Source organism: Aquarana catesbeiana, linkage group LG01 (assembly GCF_042186555.1).
Source record: "Aquarana catesbeiana isolate 2022-GZ linkage group LG01, ASM4218655v1, whole genome shotgun sequence".
NCBI lineage: Eukaryota > Metazoa > Chordata > Amphibia > Anura > Ranidae > Aquarana > Aquarana catesbeiana.
Genome location: NC_133324.1, coordinates 629,483,906 through 629,504,906, shown reverse-complemented (window position 1 = coordinate 629,504,906; position 21,001 = coordinate 629,483,906). Strand labels below are relative to the sequence as shown.

Sequence of the window (21,001 nt, the reverse complement as noted above, 5' to 3'; positions counted from 1 at the left end):
CGCTCCGTGCTATACCGAGTTCCTCTGAGTGATTCCTTTGAAACAAAAACAAATAAAAACTTGGTCTAAAAATATACACAATGCTGTATTCCAGCCGGGATGAAGAGTTACATCCCAGGCACAAACTTCAATCGTAACCGAGATAAGCCAATGGGAGGGAGCAACAAACTTATCTTGTAGAGTCTCGTGTAAATAGCTCGCTTAACGTAGGATCTCCTAGACATGAAAGGATGATAGCCCAGTACTTAGGCATGGAATAACATGGGAGTTTTTTTTTGTTTAAAAGATAGAAACCCCAGTTGACAGAAATCCCATGAGTCCCTCGCATATTTTTAAGGTACTGGTCGTTGGAGAGTAAGCCATTATCCGGCCTGTTCAAAGATCAAGGGCCAGCCTCAGACCCATTAAGGATGAAGATAAAAGTCTGAGGAGTAGGGCAGCACAGCCCTGGGCAAAATAGAAGACCCATGTAGGGTATAATATCTCTTCTTAGCTCAGGAGAAATACACCTTGCAGCTGCCCCCGAGACTCACATGGTAGAGTAGTACATGTGTCTTCAACGCAGCCCAGTAAGCCAGGCATCCGCCTTAGCCTGTGTGTCAAAAAAATTTGATAGCGCCCTCATGTTGAACTTGCAGGCGACTAGGATAGAGCATTCCATATTTAATGTTGCGGTCTCATAGTCTGCGACGAACATCAGTGAAGGTCTTCCCTTTTTTGAAGTTCCGGAGAGAAATCAAGGAACAGCATGATATGTCTATTACCATATTGCAGATTTGGCAGCTTGCTGGCCTCTGAGAGTATATGATCCCGATCTCGGTAGTTTAGGAAATGTACCAGGAAGGGACGTGGTGGTGCACCTGGGATAGATCGACCCATCGGAACACGACGAGCGTGTTCTGCCACATATGTAGGGGAGACATCAGCCAGTCCCAGTAAATCTTTGAAGAAGGCTTCTGTAAAGTCTGCCGGGTGATCTCCCTCCGAGCCCTCCGGAAGGCCTAGTACCCTAACATTGTTACGTCTCATTCAATTTTCGGCATCCTCAGACTTCGCCACCAGAGCTTTTATTGTGTTTTGCAGGTCAGTGAGCTGGTCGGCATGTTGTCCCGTTCGAATCACCACCTCTGAGATCCAGTTTTTCGGATTCCGAGAGGCGCCCCCACATTTTATCCAGATCATTGCGGATAAGATTGCATTCCTCTGCCAGATGATCGATCCGAACCAATAGAGATGTCCTGCTGCTTTCAATCGCTGTTAAGATCATGTTAGTGTCTCCTGTGGGGGAAGGAGGCCAGGGATGTCAGCAGGGGAACTGTCCTCTATGTCTACCAATAAGGCCTGTTGTTTCTGGAGTAAGGTGGAATCCCCACGTGTAGATAGGGTTGCAGCCTGTGCCCTGGACTGTTGCTTAGCTTTGGGTTGCTTTTTTAAAGGCATCAGACGGCTCTTTGTCAGGCAGGAAAACTCTGAAGCTGGGGTAAAGCAAGGGACAAAGGAGACAAGGGGCCAGGAGTGAGTGCTGTGGTGTAGCAAGATGGCTGCTATGTACAATACTGGTGTTGTGGACTGTCCTTTAGGTGGCTATGAAAATAGAGGAGTGCTGTTATGGAGGCTGTAGGTGGCAGTTTGGCCGACTGGGCAACTCCAGTGGCAGTGAGCTAGGCTCAAAGAAGTCAGGAGGAACAAGATTAAGCATGTACACTGTAGCTGGGTGGAGCAAGATGGCCACAACACGTGGCACTGGAGCCAGGGGTTAGGGCCGCAGCTTGTTTTCAGATAAAGATGAACTTGAAACATGAGTGAGAGATTATATACACAGTGAAAATGTGAAATATAATAGCAAAACAAATGTGAGAAATGACAGTATAACCTGTTAGGTATAATCAAAAAAATGTCTATGGTGAAATATGGGGTAGCAAGGGACCAAGGTCCATAGAGTATAAGATCAGTGGAAATCTTCTCAAAGGGGGAGGTACTATAAACCCTAGGAGGTAAATTGACACTCAAATGGAAAGGCGACCACGGATCCCAAGGCACACAAATCTTCAATGGAAAAGGTTGAATACCCTTACCAGATCTGTAGGACGTACCTGCTGTATAGCAGTACGTCTTTTAGGCATAAGGGGGTAATCTCCCGTGATGTCCAATCGAGTGATGTCCTGTAGGTCACGGTCACCGGTGAAAAGTAGTTGTCCTGGGTGGAAGTTGAACCAGGATAAAAGTGATCACAAGCGAATAAAAAAATGGCAATGTGGGAAGATGAAAACGCCAGCCCTACGCGTTTCGACTACACGTTTCATCTTCAACAGGGGCATGACTACCCCTGGTTTTTATTCGCTTGTGATCACTTTTATCCTGTATGGTTTTTATCTATTAAAACCCCTTGTTTTGACCTACTCCACGTGGAGTCCCCTTTTTCTTTTTCTCCATGGTTCCACTTCCACTGGTTCCTCCTGACCCTTCTGTTCCGGAATTGGAGAGCGTGGGTGATAGTGGTTCAACTTCCACCCAGGACAACTACTTTTCACCGGTGACTGTGACCTACAGGACATCACTCAGTTGGACATCACAGGAGATTACCCCCTTATGCCTAATAGACGTACTGCTATACGGCAGGTACGTCCTACAGATCTGGTAAGGGTATCCAACTTTTTCCATTGAAGATTTGTGTGCCTTGGTATCTGTAGTCGCCTTTTCATTTGAGTGTCAATTTACCTAATAGGGTTTATAGTACCTCCCCCTTTGAGAAGATTTCCACTGATCTTATATTCTATGGACCTTGGTACCTTGCTACCCCATATTTCACCATAGACATTTTTTTGATTATACCTAACAGGTTATACTGTCGTTTCTCACATTTGTTTTGCTATTATATTTCACATTTTCACTGGTGTATATAATCTCTCACCCATGTTTCAAGTTCATGCTGGTTGATCTCAGCGCTGCACTTAATTATTTGTATGTTGAGTTGACTTGGTTTGTTTGTGTGCTAGCTGCTTTTTTTTTCTGTTTGTTTTTTCATTTGTTTGATTGGGTTAGCGCAGCATTTCTTATACCTTGTTCAGATAAAGATGGTCACCCTGCACTGTGGATTCCAGATCTGACAGGTCAAAGCGTTGTTAGCAGGGGCTTGGAGCTGGTACAGAGGAGGTAGGAGGACCAGGTGATCGTCTGGGTGTAGCAAGATGGCCGCTACTCACCAGGCCGGATCCGTGAATTTTCCTCCAGAATACTGTTCAGGAGTGCCACAGTGTGGGCTGCAGGCAGTGGTTGGCCAGCAGTGGAGTTGGGTCACTGTATGAGGAGGAAACCGGGCCCAAGGTGATCAGGGAGGCCAGGAGTGAGTACCAGGGCCATAGCTGGGTGCACCAAGATGCCCGCCGCTCCGGGAGCAGGGCCAGAGCCATGGTCTGTCCCTCAGGCAGCTGCAGTAGCGATGCAACGGCGGCCTCGGCGGTGTGCTGACCAGCCAGGCTCAGAGGTCTGTGGAGGGAGTAAGGTAGGGCTGCTGGAGAGAGAAAGCCGAGGATGGCTATCAGGAAGTCATTTTTTATAAAAAAAACACATTTTTTCCTCAGTTTATGCCAATGTGTATTCTTCTACATATTTTTGGTAAAAAAAAAATTGCAATAAGCGTATATTGATTGGTCTGCACAAAAGTTATAGCGTCTACAAAATAGGGGATAGATTTATAGCATTTTTATTAATTTTTAATTTTTATATATTTTTTTTTTTTTTTTTACTAGTAATGGCAGTGATCTGGGACTGCAACATTATGGCGGACACATCGAACGCTTCTGACACATTTTTTTAACCATTGACAATTATACAGCGATCAGTGCTATATAAATGCACTGATTACTGTGTAAATGTCACTGGCAGGGAAGGGGTTAACACTAGGGGGCGATCAAGGGGTTAACTGTGTTCCCTATGTGTGTTTCTAACTGTGGGGGGATGGGACTGTCTAGGAGGAGAGAGAGATCAGTGTTCGTACATAGTATGAATACATGATTTGTCTCCTCTCCCCTGAAAGAACCGGGATCTGTGTGTTTACACACACAGATCCTAGTTCTCGCTCTGTCACGGGCGATCGCGGGAGCCCGGCGGTCATCGTGCCTGCCGGGCACTCGCATCAGCTCCAGGCACACGCCACGGGCACACACCTAGTGGCACACGCCTAGTGGGCAAAAAGCGAAGTCACTTAAGGTAACATCGTTTCCCTCAGCTGTGCCATTCTGCTGCAGTAAAACTGCGGCAGCTGGTCGGCAAGCGGTTAACTCCCCTAATAAAAACAAAGAAAAAACAAAGTGCAAGGACTTCTTGTTGACTCTGTGAATTTGGAAATTCATGTTACCAGCGCCCCCTACTGAGTAGCGCTATATGTATCAGAAGCAACATTTCCCACAAGCCTGTAATTTTGAGTTGTGACAACTTAGACATAAGTGTGTGCATGTTGTGGGTTTTATGCCCCCTACCAGGACGCTGGGGGTTGTCGTGATAATCGTCATGATAATCAACTAGCACGGTGTTAGATTTCCAAGTATGAGCAATAAACAGCAATACATCACACATCTACCAGCCTCCTACTTCCCATACTCCCTCGGTACCCCCTCTCTGTGACTTGTGACAAAGTATGATGTTAAAATAATTTTGAACAAAAATAGGTTAATTTCCAAATATATAAAATAAGGCATTTAGGCAGAGGTAGTTTGGTTATGTAAAAAACAAACAACTATTGGATAAACTACAAAACTAAAAATGAATCATACAGCCAAGTTTTAAGGAGAGGATTGAGTGCTCCATCAGCAACTAGTGAACCTATAAAAAAACAATAGAGAGTGGCACAGAACACATTTGTAGTGTAATAAGCATAAAAAGTGGCGACTGATAAAAATGAAGGACGTCATTGCTGTGTTTCTTTTCTTGAACGGGTGTTCACTGGCCGGCCGGCTGCTGATTTTTTATCCCTGCTTTTAACTCTTCTGCTTATGTAAGTGCAATTACTTATTTCATAAATTGTTTATACCAACTGATTTGTGCTATGGAGAGCCGTCTTTTTATTCTTTTTGGTTATTCCTTGCCGCTCATACATTGATCCTGTGGACGGAGCCACCCTGGTCTGCCTGGTCTGCCTGGCTATCCTGGTCATCCTCCCCCTATATTGTCCACCATATTAGGATTTCAACAAGATTGTGTGCCGGTTCATTCACAAGCTGTATCACAGCTTGCCGTTGGTAAGCATTTAAGTTACCTGGTGGCGGATTTTTTCACGTGGTGACACTGGAAGGATTTATTGGCTTCTTTGCACTTTATTGGACATTATTTGCATTTATATTTGGATTTTAATCCACTGATGTGATTTCTCTCATTATTTTATTTTCACATGGACTTTACTTTCACATGAGTTGTGTTTAATGTTTTTTCTTTTTCTTTCTGATATTTATGTGGATCCCTTTGAGATCTATTTATATTGTATCACACTTGTTTGCAGCGTGGTTCTTATTTTTACCTTTAAAAATGAATAAAAGCCCAGAAGTTACCATCCAACGCATTTTGTCATAGGAAATGGCGTCATCAGGAACTAGAAACACATTGGGTGGTCATTTCTGGTCTGAAGTCACTTCCGGCACCAGTAATACATGGCGGCAATCTTTAATGTGGGAAATCAATGGTTTTCTAAGGAAAACCCTGCCTGTTATTATGTAAGTTACTTTTCACTATGTGGGGTCCCTTTCCTTCTTCCCTACTGTTTGAATATGGAGCACTTTTCCTAATTTTTTCTAATTTAAGCTGAGATATCTATTAAGACCAGGAGGACAGCGGAAAGAGCTGTGGAGTACACAGAGGCTACAATACCCAGGACTCAAAGACACATGCTGGTTTTGACTTTCTTGCTTGGAGTCAAAACCCATAGGGTAGTTTAGGGGTTCATTTTGAGTATCACAGGGGTATTTCACACAGCAGCAACCTGTTTCAGTTATCGGGATATGTCATTTTTTTGGTACAGGTAAACTGTATGCATAGCGCAAGTATTTTGAAGAAAAACACTTGCAGTGGCCCCCCTCCCCCACACTGTAAGGTTTAAATGCTTATTTATGCCGAGGAGTAGATGAATAAGGCACAGTACTTACCAGGGTCCCTTCTGTAAGGTGCTCTTGACCATGGTTTCTGCCTCCTCCCCGTACAATGCAGGGTTAAAAGCATTACACATGACAACGCTGAAGGACTACCACAAAAGGATACCACCAGAGCCAGCCAGAAGATAAATAATGAATCGTTCTCATCTCCCCCTAGATGTAATGATCATTTAACCCATGTCGTGTTGTGCGCTCCAGTGCAAGTTTTTTTTTTCTTCCAGCCCGAAGTTGAAGAACATACTGTGTAAGTCATGGAGCAGATTTTTTATGAAATTTAAAAAAACATGTAAATATAATATTGTAAACTTGATGATGAAGCAATAAGAAAGAGAAAAAAAATCAGGAAAAGACAGGGATCATGTAATTATTTAAGCAAATTAGAAATTATGTACCAGCATCCATCTTACATTGTGAATATAATATAATGTTATCATAAAATGATGAATTATTCATTAAATGAAAAAAATATAATTAAAAAAAAAATAACTGTATCTTTCCTGCTATTATCATAACTTTCCATCATGGAACAACCCAAAATTAATTTCCCTGCTCCTGACGATTGCAGCGATACCACATATGTTAATTATTGTTTGTACCCTTAGTAGGGCCCAGAATAGACATTGTTTAATTTAGATTAGTTTTGGAGACTTGGATATATCCAAATTTCCAAATGGACATAGAAACGAATGGCAATGAATCCAAAGAAAGTTATAACTAAGAATAATAAATTCATTAGTTCATTTATGTCATTCAGATGACGTCACATTTTTGAATTTGTACACATAGTGAATAATCCAAATTCATTGTGAATAGCTGGTTGTTAAGGAGCGCACGACCGCCACATCCTAATCAACCATGACTCACCTACTTTCAGCGGGTCCAGTGTGGATTTTGATGCTGGATTTACATCTGGTATGGACTTTGAGGGGACCCTCATAACATTTTTTATTATAGCGTGGGGTTCCCATCAAACTCCAGTGTCAATCACGATGAACGCTGACCCGCACAAAATGTAAAAAAAACAAAATTGCGATGAGTCATGATTGTTAAGGACATTGCAGCCGCCCGCTCCTTAACAACCAGTTATTATTCACCGTTCAAAAAATAGAATGAAGAATTTGGAAATCTTTTTTACTCTACCCAGTACAATGAATACAAAAAAGGAATCCTGAAGAAACTAAACATATGCTGAAAACAGACTGACACAGCAAATATAGGGAAACAAAATATCAACCTAACAAATGCATCCTAAACTAAAACATTTTCCGGCGTGCACACATGTCTAGTCCAGAAACAATAGTGCACATTTTGCTTTTTGTTTAACCTACCTAAAACATTTTGACACTGACACTAACTGACACTGGTACTAAATTAAAAATTGTTGTTAAGTTTAATTCTCCCTAAAATACACTGACTCTGACTATTGACCTTAACTCTAACCCTGACACTGACCCAGACCAAACCCTGATTTAGCAATTTTTTTTTAATTATTATTATTTATTATATTTTTTTACACACACTTCTTTGCTTTCATTTTTCTCCACTAGCAAGGTGGAAAAATACAATGTATTTTTTTCTCCATTCCAGAGGAGAAAACAATGCAGGGGAGGGATATAGAGTGACTGATCACTGTGATAGCCAATTAGACATTTTCACAGCGATCAGGTGATCCCAATCATTAGTAGGAGTAGGAGTGCTAGGAGACCTGGAGCTCTCGATGAAAGCTCAGTCACTGTGCTGGGAGCATGTTGTTCAAAGCGCTCTCAGCACAAGCACAGCGGTGAATATACATTATGTTGCCTCATAAATAAAGACCCACATCCGTGAAGCCGCAAATATGCATATGCTCGGGGGGAAGGGGTTAACCACCTGCCGATCACTCACAGTAAATATACTGTGAATGGTTGGCAAGTACAGGCGCAATTACGTAGCTGTACATTGAGACTTTCTTCTGGGTTCTGGGTTCCACCCCCACACGACCTGTGCTGTGATTCGACACAGCACTAGTTGGCAACAGATTTCAGACAGATTTCAGTACAGTGCTGAATATCAAAAAATGCTCTGGTCATGAAAGGGGTAAATCTTCCGGAGCTCAAGTGGTTAAATGTCCTGTTTATTTATGCTTGCATGCACGCCCAGCACACGCTCAGTGCTTGTGCTCTGACTGCCATTGGACAGCGGAGAGCATATACTAAAGGCACAGAGCCAACTGGGATGACTCTGTGCTATGTCATCACTGTGCTGGGCAATCACTGCAATCACAAATGTACACAGCATTACTGTTTACAGTAGAGAGCCCTCTCCTTCCTCTCACAATCTTTTAATGAATTAATCCATGCATTAAATACTCCAGGCTGCAGCGTAAAATAGAAAAGGAGATTCCCTTTTCCTGGCTGACTTGATTAAAGTAATATGTTTGTTTCTATAACTATTTTTATATCCACTTCTGATTGGTTTATAAATGTCCTTAAAGCGGACTTTCAGTCATTTTTTCATCTTTCCATCTATTAAATCTTCTGCCCTTGTTGTTTTAACTTTGGGTAGTAAAACATTTTTTTTTCTGCCAGTAAATACCTTATACAGCCCACTTCCTGTTTCTTGCCTGGTAAAAAGCCTAGGTTTATGATATCATGCAAAACTCTCTCTCTCACTCTCCTGAGAGTTTGCCAGGAAGGGAGGGGGATGAGTCATAAGAGGGCTAATAAGAGCTGCAGAGCTGGAGGTGTGAATCTGTGTGTCTGCGTAAATACAGGAAGTGAACAGGCAGCAGCTTCAGCTGCCCACAGTTAAAATGGTTGCAGCCAGACTTAGTGGAGGGAGATTTCTGCAGCATATTTGGCAAGTATAGAATCGCAGTATATATAAAATAATATGCAAAGTGGTTGGAGGAAAGTTTCAGAATTGCAAAGATATTTTAATTACAAACTATGTGAGCAGACTGCAGTTCCTCTTTAATCACAAGAGGTAGTTCGTTAGGTAAGTTGATGAAGAGGAAGTCTTAACCACGTTCCTGCAATTCTGTGATATTTCCACTAGGGATGGAACCAGATTCTTCGACATGCTGATACTTATCTTCTCCAGTGTTGGTGCTGTATGCATGATTTGTTTCCAATTTCCAGATGATGTTTGAGGTGTGCCTGCCCTGACAATGGCAAGGGTATCGACTGGAAGGTCCTATCAAGTCTTCTGACTTATTGCTTACCACTGCTCTTAAAGTTACTTTCATGAGTGCAGTCCATTACTTATTTTACCAATAGTAACTTTTTGTGCTTATGGATGTGGATGTGTCCTGCGCTACACTTTTGTTTTTTATTTGTTCTCTTATGTAGCGCTGGTAGATTTTTCAATCTACCGCTTATAGGTAAATTTAGTGGGTCATCTGTTCTGTACATAGTTCAGATTCAATCTAGTGTTAAATTAGCCTCTGTTCCAGCTTGGCTTTGTTGCGTGCAGTTCCACATTGTGCCTGTGGGTGTCGTTGTCACCATAGGTCGGTGCTGGAAAAGCAATAAGCTGAAGTGTATGAGTGCTCTTCTGTCCTGGAGATAACTCAGCGGAGGTGGTCCTCCGAGATGCATTCTGGGAGAGAGTATTTATGGGACAGATGCCATGTTTTGCGAGTTCTTCTTGCCTAGTGGCCCTCCTGGCCTAGAGGTATGTGTCAGTGAGTTCTACCTTGTAGCCCTCCGGCTTGGAGGGTTGCGTTGCTGCAGCCGTGCAGGTAGGCCCAGAAGTCTGCCTGGGGCCTGCTCTTGCTGGGATGGTCCTGTGCTGTCTGTCCTGTGGGAAGAAGCCGGACAATCGGGAAGATCCAGGGGAGGGCCCATCTTGGAAGAGACCATGCAGGTCTTAAGAAGGGCATGGTGACTCGGTTGGAGGACATATCCTAAGCTACATTACCGCACAAGTACTGCCGGGTCGGCTTAAAGGTTCTGGTACTGTGTTTGCTGTTCATCGAAAACTACCTACATCCTGTGGCAGAGGATTGTACAGTTTTGTTTCACCCAAGTCTGTGGCAGAGACTTTTGTTCGTGCTGCGTACCGGCTGCTAGGTTAGTGAGAGAGACCTATCCGGGCAGGCAAAGATTTAATCCTAAACTGAGGATACATCCATCCTAAAGATTTAAATTCCTTGATGCTACACCAAGAAAAGGTATTTGAACTTCCCTGCAACTCTCCTTCTACCTCTTTACTGCTACTTCTTCCAATTACTCCCCATTAAAGCATTGGAAAAGTACTCAAGTGACTGGTGCCTACATTGTCTGACAATAAGCTCAAAGGGACCCTAGACCCGGTACTGGTGATATTACAGGAAAAAAGGTAATGGTGGCAGCCCGCAAAAAATCAGCAGCTCCACCGTGAGTTAGTGCTACACTTATGTAGGTGAGTAGGATTTGATTTTGTATGGGAGAGAAGTTATGCAAGGAATTTTTGGTATCCAGAACAAGCAGATTTTGCTTTGCTGGATTATCTGAGGCAGAGTGTTTTCATTACAGAAGGAAGTTATAAAGACTTGCTTTTCTTGGCTAAGAACTGCTATTAGGACAAGTGTTTGGAAGGAGTGAAGACTATTCCATACTTTACTCACCCTATGTTCCTAATGAGGACAATGAGGACATTGTCCTTTTTTCTTAAAGGGTTTTGTTTGAATGATAGATATGTGGGAAAAATTCAGAATGAGTTTGGCATATGGACTTGTAAGAATCAGTTCATTGTGAACTTTAAGGAAGGATCCCATTTTCCAGCTAGGTTCATGGCATGGGTATTTTCTGCAGGAATTGCAAGAAGTATGAACACAAAAGGAGTAATGCCAGGATGTGTGGTATGCTAACTGAAGCAAAGAAGGCCGTGTTTACAGAGAATGCAAGAAAAAGGAAAAAAAAAAAATATGCCAAAGATCATGGCTTTTGTATGTGCAGTATTTCCAAAGGAAAGGAAAAAAAACAGCAAAGCGAGAATAATCTGAGGGGGTGGGGGAACAGGTGGGATGGAAAAATGTTCCCGGAAGAGAAAGTCTCTTCTAAAAGGGAAGCGGAGAATTGGGAGACAGAAATGGAAGAACTTGTGGTAACTAAGAAAGAGGAAGAAAGTACAAGCTAAAAAAAGCAAAAATGACACGTAATGATCATAAGGATGAACCAGGAAAGATTCCTAAACAGGAGGAAATTAACCAATTGCTTAAAGTGTTACTAAACCCAGGACCCTGCATTCACTATATCTGGTCTCCCACAGAACATGGAAATTCAGTTATTTTAGTAAATATAAACTGCAGCAGTCTTGTGACTTCTATTAGTGTCTGGCCGAGCACTACTTAAAGATCGTAGGAGTTTTCATTCTCTTCTGACTGTCCTATGATGCTGCATGACCCCTGCCCCTCTGTTTGGACAGTGCTGATTCCATGCACCATAACTGAGAAGTAGCTTTCCTTATTTGATTGACCTGAATTCACTGCCACCCGGACACTGACAGGGACATTTTACAATGGGTACTGTTCCTGGGAAACAAAGAAAATGGTAACCATAGTGTAGCTACCTTAGGAAGGAAGTGTATTATTCATAGGAAAACTGAGTGAAAATAAAGTGGAGAAAAGAAGACCTGAATAAAAAAATAAAAATAAAATACAGTAAGCTGAAATAGGTAAACTTTTTGTTTTTGAGTTTAGATTTAACACTCCTAGCACGCATTCTTAAACATTGGATTCAGCAGGGTAACAATACAATATCACATTATTTGTGATTTTAGTTCAATGGCACTACACTTGTGTCAGTACTTATAGAAAATCTACTTAGCCTGACACAAAGAAACTAAATGCAACCATCACATTAAATTAGATGTGAGTTACATTGTGTTATGCTGTGTGTGCCGCTCCACTCAGCAGGGCCACCAGATACTCACAAGTCTGCTGTTCCTGGCCGCCACAGTCGCCACAGCATCAGTACAGGCTGAAGCAGCTTCCAATCCAGTCCTCAGGTTGGCACCCGGCTCTCTCTCTTCACAGCTTTTGCAATTTGTAGAGTGCGCCAATGCTGGGACAAGATTATCCAGTGCCCAGGGCAAACATGGCAAACTCCTCACCCCCATATGCCCCCTTCTAGCACAAATTCTCACTCCCCATATCCCCCTTACAACATAAATCCCCCTAAACCCCCCCATTCACAAATGATCTTAGCCCCAATCCCCCCCTCTCATCACAGACCCACGCCCCCTCCATCTCCGCCTAGCAGCAAAAATCCCCCTTTTCAGCACAAATCCTCACCCTCATATAACCCCTTCCAGTACAAACCCCCCTTTTCATCACAAACCCTTGCCTTCACCTCCCCTCTCCCAGGACAAATCCCCCTCTTAGCACAAATCCTCCCCCATCTCCCTCTCCCAGCATAAATCCTCTCCCATCTCCCCTTCCCAGCATAAATCCCCCCTCTTAGCAAAAATCCTCCCCCATCTCCCCCTCCCAGCATTAATTCCCCCTCTTAGCATAAAATCCTCCCCATCTCCCCCCCAGCATAAATTCCGCCTCTTAGCAAAAATCCTCCCCATCTCCCCTCCCAGCATAAATTCCCCCTTTCAGCACAAATCCTGACCATTTCCCCCTCCCAGCTAAAATCCCCCCTCTCAGCACAAATACTCTGCCATCGTCCCATCCCAGTATAAATCCCCCCTCTCATCACAAATCCTCTCCCATCTCCCCCTCCAGCATAAATCCCCCCTCTCAGCACAAATCCCCTCCCATCTCCCCCTCCCAACATAAATCCCCATCTCAAACCTGTGCCTCCTTTTCTCCCCTCCCAATACAAATTCCCCCTCCCCCAGCTCCTTCTCCTGTTCTGTAAGAGCAGCCTAATATGCTGGGACTTGTAGTGCCCTAGACTACAGGGGACTGAAGAATGGCAGCCCACTCTGCTGGGACTTGTAGTGCCCTTTTTAGGGGACTGAGGATTACTCAGTCCCCCCACAGTCTAGGGCACTTCAAATCCCAGCATAGGAGGCTGCCATATCTCAGCCCCCCACAGAGGGCACTACAAGTCCCAGCAGAGTGGGCTGCCACCAGTCCTCCAAACACAGCATGAGGAGATACCACAGCCTTCCACCCCCCGACACTCTCTCCTTGTCTGCCATACACTTCTCCCTACTCTCCCCTTATAATGGTGTCCTCCTGGCCGCCCCCTCTCCAGAGTCTCGGCGGCATGTCGCGCTGCATGGTGGGGCAGTGGGCGGGATTTCCCCTTGTCTGAAGACACGTCCCAGCTCCCAGACCCCAGCGCAGCACACAAGGCTGCAGATCACTCCGCCACTGGCACCGTAGTGGTTGTTGGCAGGGCCGGCGGCTGGATCTATAGACTTGGCATCGGTGCAGCGTGAGTGCACATTGAATTTGTGTTACTCCATATGTGTAGAGTGTGACAGGGCACAGTGGGCCCCCTGAACTTGGTGGCCCATGTGCACCGCACACCCTGCACACATGGATGATACGCCACTGCTTGGCAGACAGCTAACAACTTCTCAAGACTCAGGAGGAAGGGCTAACAGTTGTAATTTTTACCAAGAAGTAGTTTTGTAAAAATGCAAAACAGAAATTATAAAAATATGCATTAGCATTTGACATTACATTACAAAATGCACATAGTGGCAGGCATGCTACATTACTGTTAAGGCACTAGCTAACAGAAAATGAGGCATAGCTAAAAGAACTCCCATGTAGTTGAAATAGTAGAACATATACAGTACTAATTAATTGAAAACTAATGACGGCCTACTTACAGACTTATGCTTCCAAGTTCTTCTGATGCTTCTTCACTACACAAGTGATTAGGCAAAATGTCTGCTGGGCGGGAAGTGGGCGTAATATACTACAGTTCCTATACAATGGGTGAAACATATGACATGTAATAACAAATATAAGCTTCACAGTAGCGCACTAATAAAAAGGTGAAAGTAAAAAATAAGGGGCCATAAAAGATATAAACACACAAATGTCCACAAACAATTCGGCAATATTGCAACTCAGTGCATAAATAAAGTCCAATTAAATGTGATAAAGTAGGTGTGAAAAATACCCACTGAAACACCAAATATCCCCCACCAAAGTGATAAGTGCCAATTCCACTCCCTTAGGAATAAAGCTCACCAGATGTAGTTGCCATTCACTCTCATGTCTGGCCGCAAAGCTTTTTGTGTTATATTGAAGTACCTCTATAGATCACCAAACTTCATCCGGAAGGGTAACATCAATCTCCTCATGTGAAGATAAAAGCCGAGACAGAGCCTCCAATAGTGCAAAACACCTTAAGGTAACCGTTTATTTAAACGTAATGCACTTATATCATAAAACCATCAAAATCACCTTTGAGTAAATCAATCTCAATCATGCCAGGTGCCACAGTGCTGCAATCTCCCCAATTCTTCGTTTGCACGCCCAGGGTCACTGTCACGGTGTCAAAGTCTAGTTACTGTGTCACCGTGACCAATGCGTTTCATCACTTCCGACTTCGTCACAGGGGGTGGCGACAGAGCACAGCAAGAAAGCTTAAATATCGTCCTCCTTCCCAACTTAACTCTTCATGTTCACTTGCAGCAAACATCGTACACAGAAGCCTCAACCAAAGTTGTTCAACCATTCAGTTAACACTAATTATGCCAATTGAGGAATAGTACACAAGCTCAACAGCAAGTGTTAGATAAAGGGTTTAACCGTATCACACCAGTATGCCGAACTGCTAATAGGTCAATCCAATACTGATAGAAAACAAACAAGGAATCTATGGATAATAACATCCAACTGTTTGGTTAACCCCGTAGTTGCTGGATATATTTTATAGTCTCACAGGACCTATTACCCCTTTAAGTAGCGGCACAATTGTGTTCTCTTTCAAGAGGGTAGTGCACATATATATATATACTACAGTTCATGTCAGTAATACCCTTAGGAGGTGAGATGTGCCTAAGTCATCTTCTGTAAATGATGACATAGTCATGTATGGTATTGAACAAACTATGCTTTTATTATACGACTTGTGATAACTGTAATGTTATCCATCAGGATTTATGGAACATGAATAGATTTGGAGAGTAGCAGTTAACCTTATTCCATTGTCCACATGCCAGTTCTGGTATTGACAACTGGTTCTGCAAAGCTTCTGATCCAATCTGTCACTATGCTCCTCACTGATGTCATCAAATACAATGTAAGACTAGTGGCCAAATTGTTAAGTACCTGAAGTTCTGCTTTAACTAATAACAAATGTACCTGTCTCTGTAAAAAGGCACAATTTCAAAAAGCTTACATTTCACTTGTTGGTAAATCCACTAATGATTTTTTATATTTTTTTCAGGTCTTGTAGTGAGATTTCTGTGCATGTTTTACCAGGCTCGGCTCTTGCTTTCAGGTTTATATTATGCAAAGTGTAACAAGAAAAACTAGGGGCTATTAAATTCAAGAATGCCTAAAACTGCAATTTGTGTAGGGAACTAGTATCCTGCCTCCCCAAATGCAATGGCAAACCAATTGGTTACTTAGTCTACCAGACTTCATTGAAATGAAGTATTATATTTGGGTGGACTGACACTATCTTGGGCGCTATAGCTGATTTCTAAAAAAATGTTGACTGGTGGTCATGTTTATAACTGGGTCATCACTGGAATAAGCTGCAATCATCTCTGCAGATCTTGTAGGTCAGTGGTTTTCAACCCTGTCCTTAAGTACCCACAACAGGTCATGTTTGTAGGTTTTCCTTCTTGCACAGGTGCTTTAAATCAGAGTCAATGGCTTCGTATTTTGGACGACTATTTTATCTAAGAGAAATTCCCAAAACATGGCCTGTTGGGGGTACTTGAGGACAGGGTTGAGAACCACTGTTGTAGGTAACTTGAAGACCAGCATATTATGTAGTCATCGAGAAAGTCTGTCCAGCTATGACCAGCAGTCTATATTAATTCTGCTAGCTGGCAGACATAGGGCAGCCAAAAGCAGATACATATTTACAATGATGGTAATAATTTCAACTTTACTGTGATTTATGAGCCATTTTGCATTTTTGCAAGTGCAGCCAATAGTAAAATATGCTTATTATCCCTCTGGGAGATTTTCAAATACAGTAAAACCTTGGACTGCGAGCATAATTAGCTCCGAAAGCATGCTTGTAATCCAAAGCACTTGTATATCAAAGCGAATTTCCCCATAAGAAATAATGGAAACTCAGCTGATCCACATCCATTTAATCATAAGTCCTTCAGTTTATAGTATATATAAAAAGATTATAGCCATGTTATGTTGTGTAACCATAAAATGTCTATCCACAAATGGAAGCCTCAAGGGGATTAGAAGCAAAATCTAGCAGGGGCTACAAAATATAAAAGAGAAAAGAGGCACTTCTAAGTGTAGCAATATGGTTACATTTAATGAAGGTAATGAAGGTACAACATTTAGCAACTCACATGGTTGATGATTAAAACAGGCACATCTAAGTATGCAGGTAAAGCTGTCCACATAGAACAATCCCCCACACCTGCGGGCTCCCACCACTGTCAGTCTGCAATCATAACCGGGAAGACTACCCTGCAGTAGATCGATCTTAATCGAGGCTTGAATCGCTCATGGAGTACAGCGTGAAAGGGATGACGTCAATGGCATTGAGGAGGATGTCCTATGTGGACAGCTTTACCCCGGATGCCTGCATACTTGGATGTGCCTGTTTTAATCATCAACCATGTGCGTTTCTAAATGTTGTACCTTCATTAAATGTAACTGTATTGCTACACTTAGAGGCGCCTCTCTTCTCATTTATACTCAGTTGTGACATGATGCTACTTGTATATCAAGACATCGCTTGTATATCAAGTCAAAATTTATTTAAAAAGTTAGCTCGTCTTGCAAAACACTCTCAAACCAAGTTACTCTCAAACCAAGGTTTTACTGTACTTTAATAATCACCCTTAGCAAAGGTAAGGGATCACAATACACAGAATGCACTGTAGACTTATACAATCATTTTGCACTACTGTAAGTATATAGAAAGTTACTATAACATTTTCATTGACACTTTATCAGACACACATATTTCTGGGAGAACCCCATCAAGACTGGAAATAACACGAAAGGTCACTGAGTGGTTTTAAGTTGACAGAAAAAGGTCTTCAACTGTACTTTCACTTCTCAAAAGCTTTGGAAAATAGAAAACGTCCATTTCCCCCCACTGATGACATCATGGGATTATGCAATCCAGTACAAATGTATATAAACAGACAGATGCTGCTGTACTTCACACAGCTGTCTACTCCCGATCTTGGTCAGAGAGAATCCAACACCATCAATATGGACAACAAGTGTGCTGTCATCATGTGCGTTCTCCTGCTCTCTACTCCTCTTATACAAGGTACAGTCAATAACATATTCTAGGTTTTAGAATCTATGTATAAGTACAGACAGTCTTTCCCACTGTCTTTGCCATTGTCTGTATAAGCACTAATCAATCTATTTTTCCATTTGAATTCAGGGTTTGCTGTTCCTCGTGGGAAACGTTGCCTGTGTAAGAAGCTATCCAATCAGGTGAATATCAGGGCCCTGGCTCAACTGGACGTTTATCCAAGCAGCTCTCTATGTGAAAACACTGAATATATGTAAGTAAGATGCACATGGATTACATAATGTAATTGCTGTACTGGACATGTACTTACTTAATTGTAGGCATATCACGTAGCGATCAACTACAATAAGGTGGGCAAATGTTGCAAAACAGTAAGACATCTGTCTATGTAAAAATCTCCCTGGACTCATGTTTAACTTGGTTGCAGCATGCTTACAATTAACACTTTTTTTTTCATTCTATATTAAAACTATTAGAAAAAAATCTTTGTGCAAGGAAAAAAATTTACAATAGCTGTAAGCAGTTGTTATTGTCCTTTAGCTCAAGTTTTTCCTGGTCATCACATGCAATACTTAATTTAGACTGAATTGGCCCATGTATGCCAATAGAATGAGCTGCCTAAAGATAGCTGATTGGATGCCAAGTATTGCTGCCCACTTAATATTCCTTGTACTATATATCAATTATAAGCAGTCATTGCAGTTTGCACATAACAGCATTTCCTTTAAATACCTTTTAAAGAGCTGCAATGTGTAGAGCAAACCGAAAATCTCACTATAAATGTTATTTTTCACAATTTTGGATGAAAACAAAAAAATAGAAACATCCATTCACATTTTCACTATTTTACTTTTGTGTTATTTTTGATAGTCCAGTATAATTATGTCACATGTTTTAAATATACTTGAAGGAAAACAAAACTGGGGATATTTTTAATATTATACTAAGCATGTAATTTGCACTTCCACAATATGCAGCTCCTAAAGAATGATGGCCTGCTGATGGAATAGATAGTGGAAGGGTGCAATTTTGAAGAAAAGTGACATTATTTTAAATAGTTTTACTCATTAGGAAGTGTCCCAATATACCAATGATGTTCTCTGTAGATAGTGGAAGGCACAATTTAGAAGAAAAGTGACATTATATTGAATAGTTTTAATAATTAGGAAGTGTCCTAATATACTAATGACGTCCTTAATATTATTCTTCCTCAGTGTCACATTGAAAAGCTCCGGTGCTACAAAATGTGTCAGTTCTGACCTAAAAGAAATAAAAGCTCTGCTCAGTGGAAGAAACCGGTAGGTGCTATTTTTTTTATACCTCTCTAGATATTTTGTTATTGCAAAGTGCAATGTGCACACAGCCAAAAACTACACAAAATCATGTTTTTTTTTTCCATGTGCTCCTTGCTGTTAAAGTGGAGCTCCAGGCTCCTGCAGAAAAATTACAAAAACTGTAGCTGCTGACTTTTAATATTAGGACACTTACCTGTCCAGGAATCCAGCGGTGTCCTCATCCGAGCCATTTTTCAATTTGCTATTGGGTGCTGCCGCCGCCATCTCCACTGGCTTCACAGCTGCTTCCCTACTGCGCATGCGTGAATAACGCTGCACTCTGTGAATGGGCCGGCTACGGTGGAAGGAGGAGGGGGGCTGAACTTCTAGCTAAGTTAGCTACGAGAAGGAGGGGCCGGACATAGATCGCCGTGTTGTCCAGGAAGTGGGAGCGGGTACCTGTCAAAACCAGGTACCCGCATCCCCCCAAAAACTGCAGTACAGGGGGAATGGTGCAAACAAGCGGAGCTACCCCTTTTGGATGGAGCTCCTCTTTAAGGTCAGTTATAGGTTGGGGCAATTGCTGTTTGTTTGTACCATTCGTTATTTGGTAAGGGGGTGCACTGGACACCTTCACTGCCATTGTGTGTTGGGTGTCCAGTGCGCCCCTGTGCCTTTAAGAAGGGGTGGCCTCCCTCCAGGCTTACCTATCCTCAATCTATCCATTATTATATATGTGCTCCTACTATGGAGGCTATAGAGTTTATAGAATTTATAGAGTTAGGACTGCAGCTAATACTGGGGTGCCATGAAATGGCCTCTGCAGCTTACGCGTGTATTTGCAAATATGTGCAAACTAAAACCCTGTTTTTAACGTGAACTGTTAGGGCTCTTTCACATGGGCAAAGTGCCCCGCGGACTCCGCTTTGCTCAGCGGGGGATTGATCCGCTGATCCCCGGTGAGCAGGCAGAGGACATGTCCATCTCCGCTCACTGTGCTGAGACGGAGCTGTCAGAGTCCCGCTGGTGACATTAGATGAAAACAGACCACATGTCCGTTCATCTGATAACATCCGATCCCCAAGTAGGAAATAGGATCTCCATCCATCTGGATTTCACAGACAGGATCGGATCAGATAGCAGTGGGTGTCAACGGACATGTCACTGCTGACATCCGCTGCCCCATAGGGGTGCATGGAGGATCCGATCAGGTCCGCCTGAAAAACAGATAAGGCGGACCTGATCGGAAAGCCCGTGTGAAAGGGGCCTTAGACAGGACAATTCAGTTCTTTGTAGGCTGGCTGGTAAGTTGAGCTGGGAATTTTTCTTTGTTGTTCTAAAATCCTACCCCAACTCACCTGTACATTACATTGCTTTTTACTACAATTTTCACTACTTTAGGCCTCATTTACACTAGCACTCCAGTGTTTTGTTTATCTAAATGCAGGAAAGATTATCTAAGAAGCATAAACAGATGTTATGCTTCCCAGATCAATTTTTCCTGCGTTTAGATGTATCTGCCTTTACACGTGTACAGCCATGATTCTTTGTGTTTATACAGGTTAACACACATTTACATGTGTTTATGAGCTTTAAGCCATGTCTAGACTTTCTAATTGGACACTGGATGCTGCTAAATTGACTGCACCTAAAAGCAGGTAAATGGACAGTGTGAATTTAAAATCATTACATGCATTTAGAAATGATCTCTAAACATATATAAATGCATGTACTGTATATCACTGCCAGTGTCAATGAGACCTTTATGTTTTTTGGGGGTGAATGCAGCCCAGTAAATAGATACCACTTGCAGAGTTAAATTATTTATTATCATATGAGTTAGTGTTTATATTATTTTTAATTGCGTAGTACTTATTATATAATACTAAATGTACAACATGCAATATCATATTGGCACGTATGTCTTATGATATATATTTTTATTCCTGCAGGTTTCTGAAACACATCCCAGTGATCAGACACCCCTGAGTGATTATACAAGCTGAGGAATATGACAGAGAGCCTGCTAATAGATTAATTCTACCTTTCCACTGTTTTGTGACTACAGATTACTGGAATGATATATGCCATGCATATTTTTATATTTGTAAATACCATCTATTTAAACAATGTTGCTGTAAATACATATCTCCTGGGATAATTTTCTACCCTAAAATATGTGAGTTTTATATTTTCATAAATAAATGTATTAAAAAAATTATAGTGT

At 42.1% G+C, this 21,001-nt stretch overlaps 1 protein-coding gene across 1 annotated transcript; it reads left to right on the top strand.

Annotated features, from left to right (window-relative positions):
* Window positions 1-17,364: 17,364 nt before the first annotated feature.
* On the top strand, window positions 17,365-20,986 carry LOC141127411 (C-X-C motif chemokine 10-like). The gene is made up of 4 exons (XM_073613824.1): window positions 17,365-17,509; window positions 17,630-17,753; window positions 18,715-18,798; window positions 20,727-20,986. Exons 1-4 carry the CDS (start codon window positions 17,365-17,367, stop codon window positions 20,761-20,763), a joined length of 390 nt encoding a protein of 129 aa, XP_073469925.1. The 3' UTR covers window positions 20,764-20,986.
* The last annotated feature ends 15 nt before the right edge of the window (window positions 20,987-21,001 follow it).

Coding starts and splice junctions, on each gene's coding strand:
- LOC141127411 (XM_073613824.1), top strand. CDS start 17,365: ATGTATATAAACAGACAGATGCTGCTGTACTTCACACAGCTGTCTACT. Junction 17,510..17,629: donor CTCTACTCCTCTTATACAAG/GTACAGTCAATA, acceptor ATTTGAATTCAG/GGTTTGCTGTTCCTCGTGGG. Junction 18,799..20,726: donor CTGCTCAGTGGAAGAAACCG/GTAGGTGCTATT, acceptor TTATTCCTGCAG/GTTTCTGAAACACATCCCAG.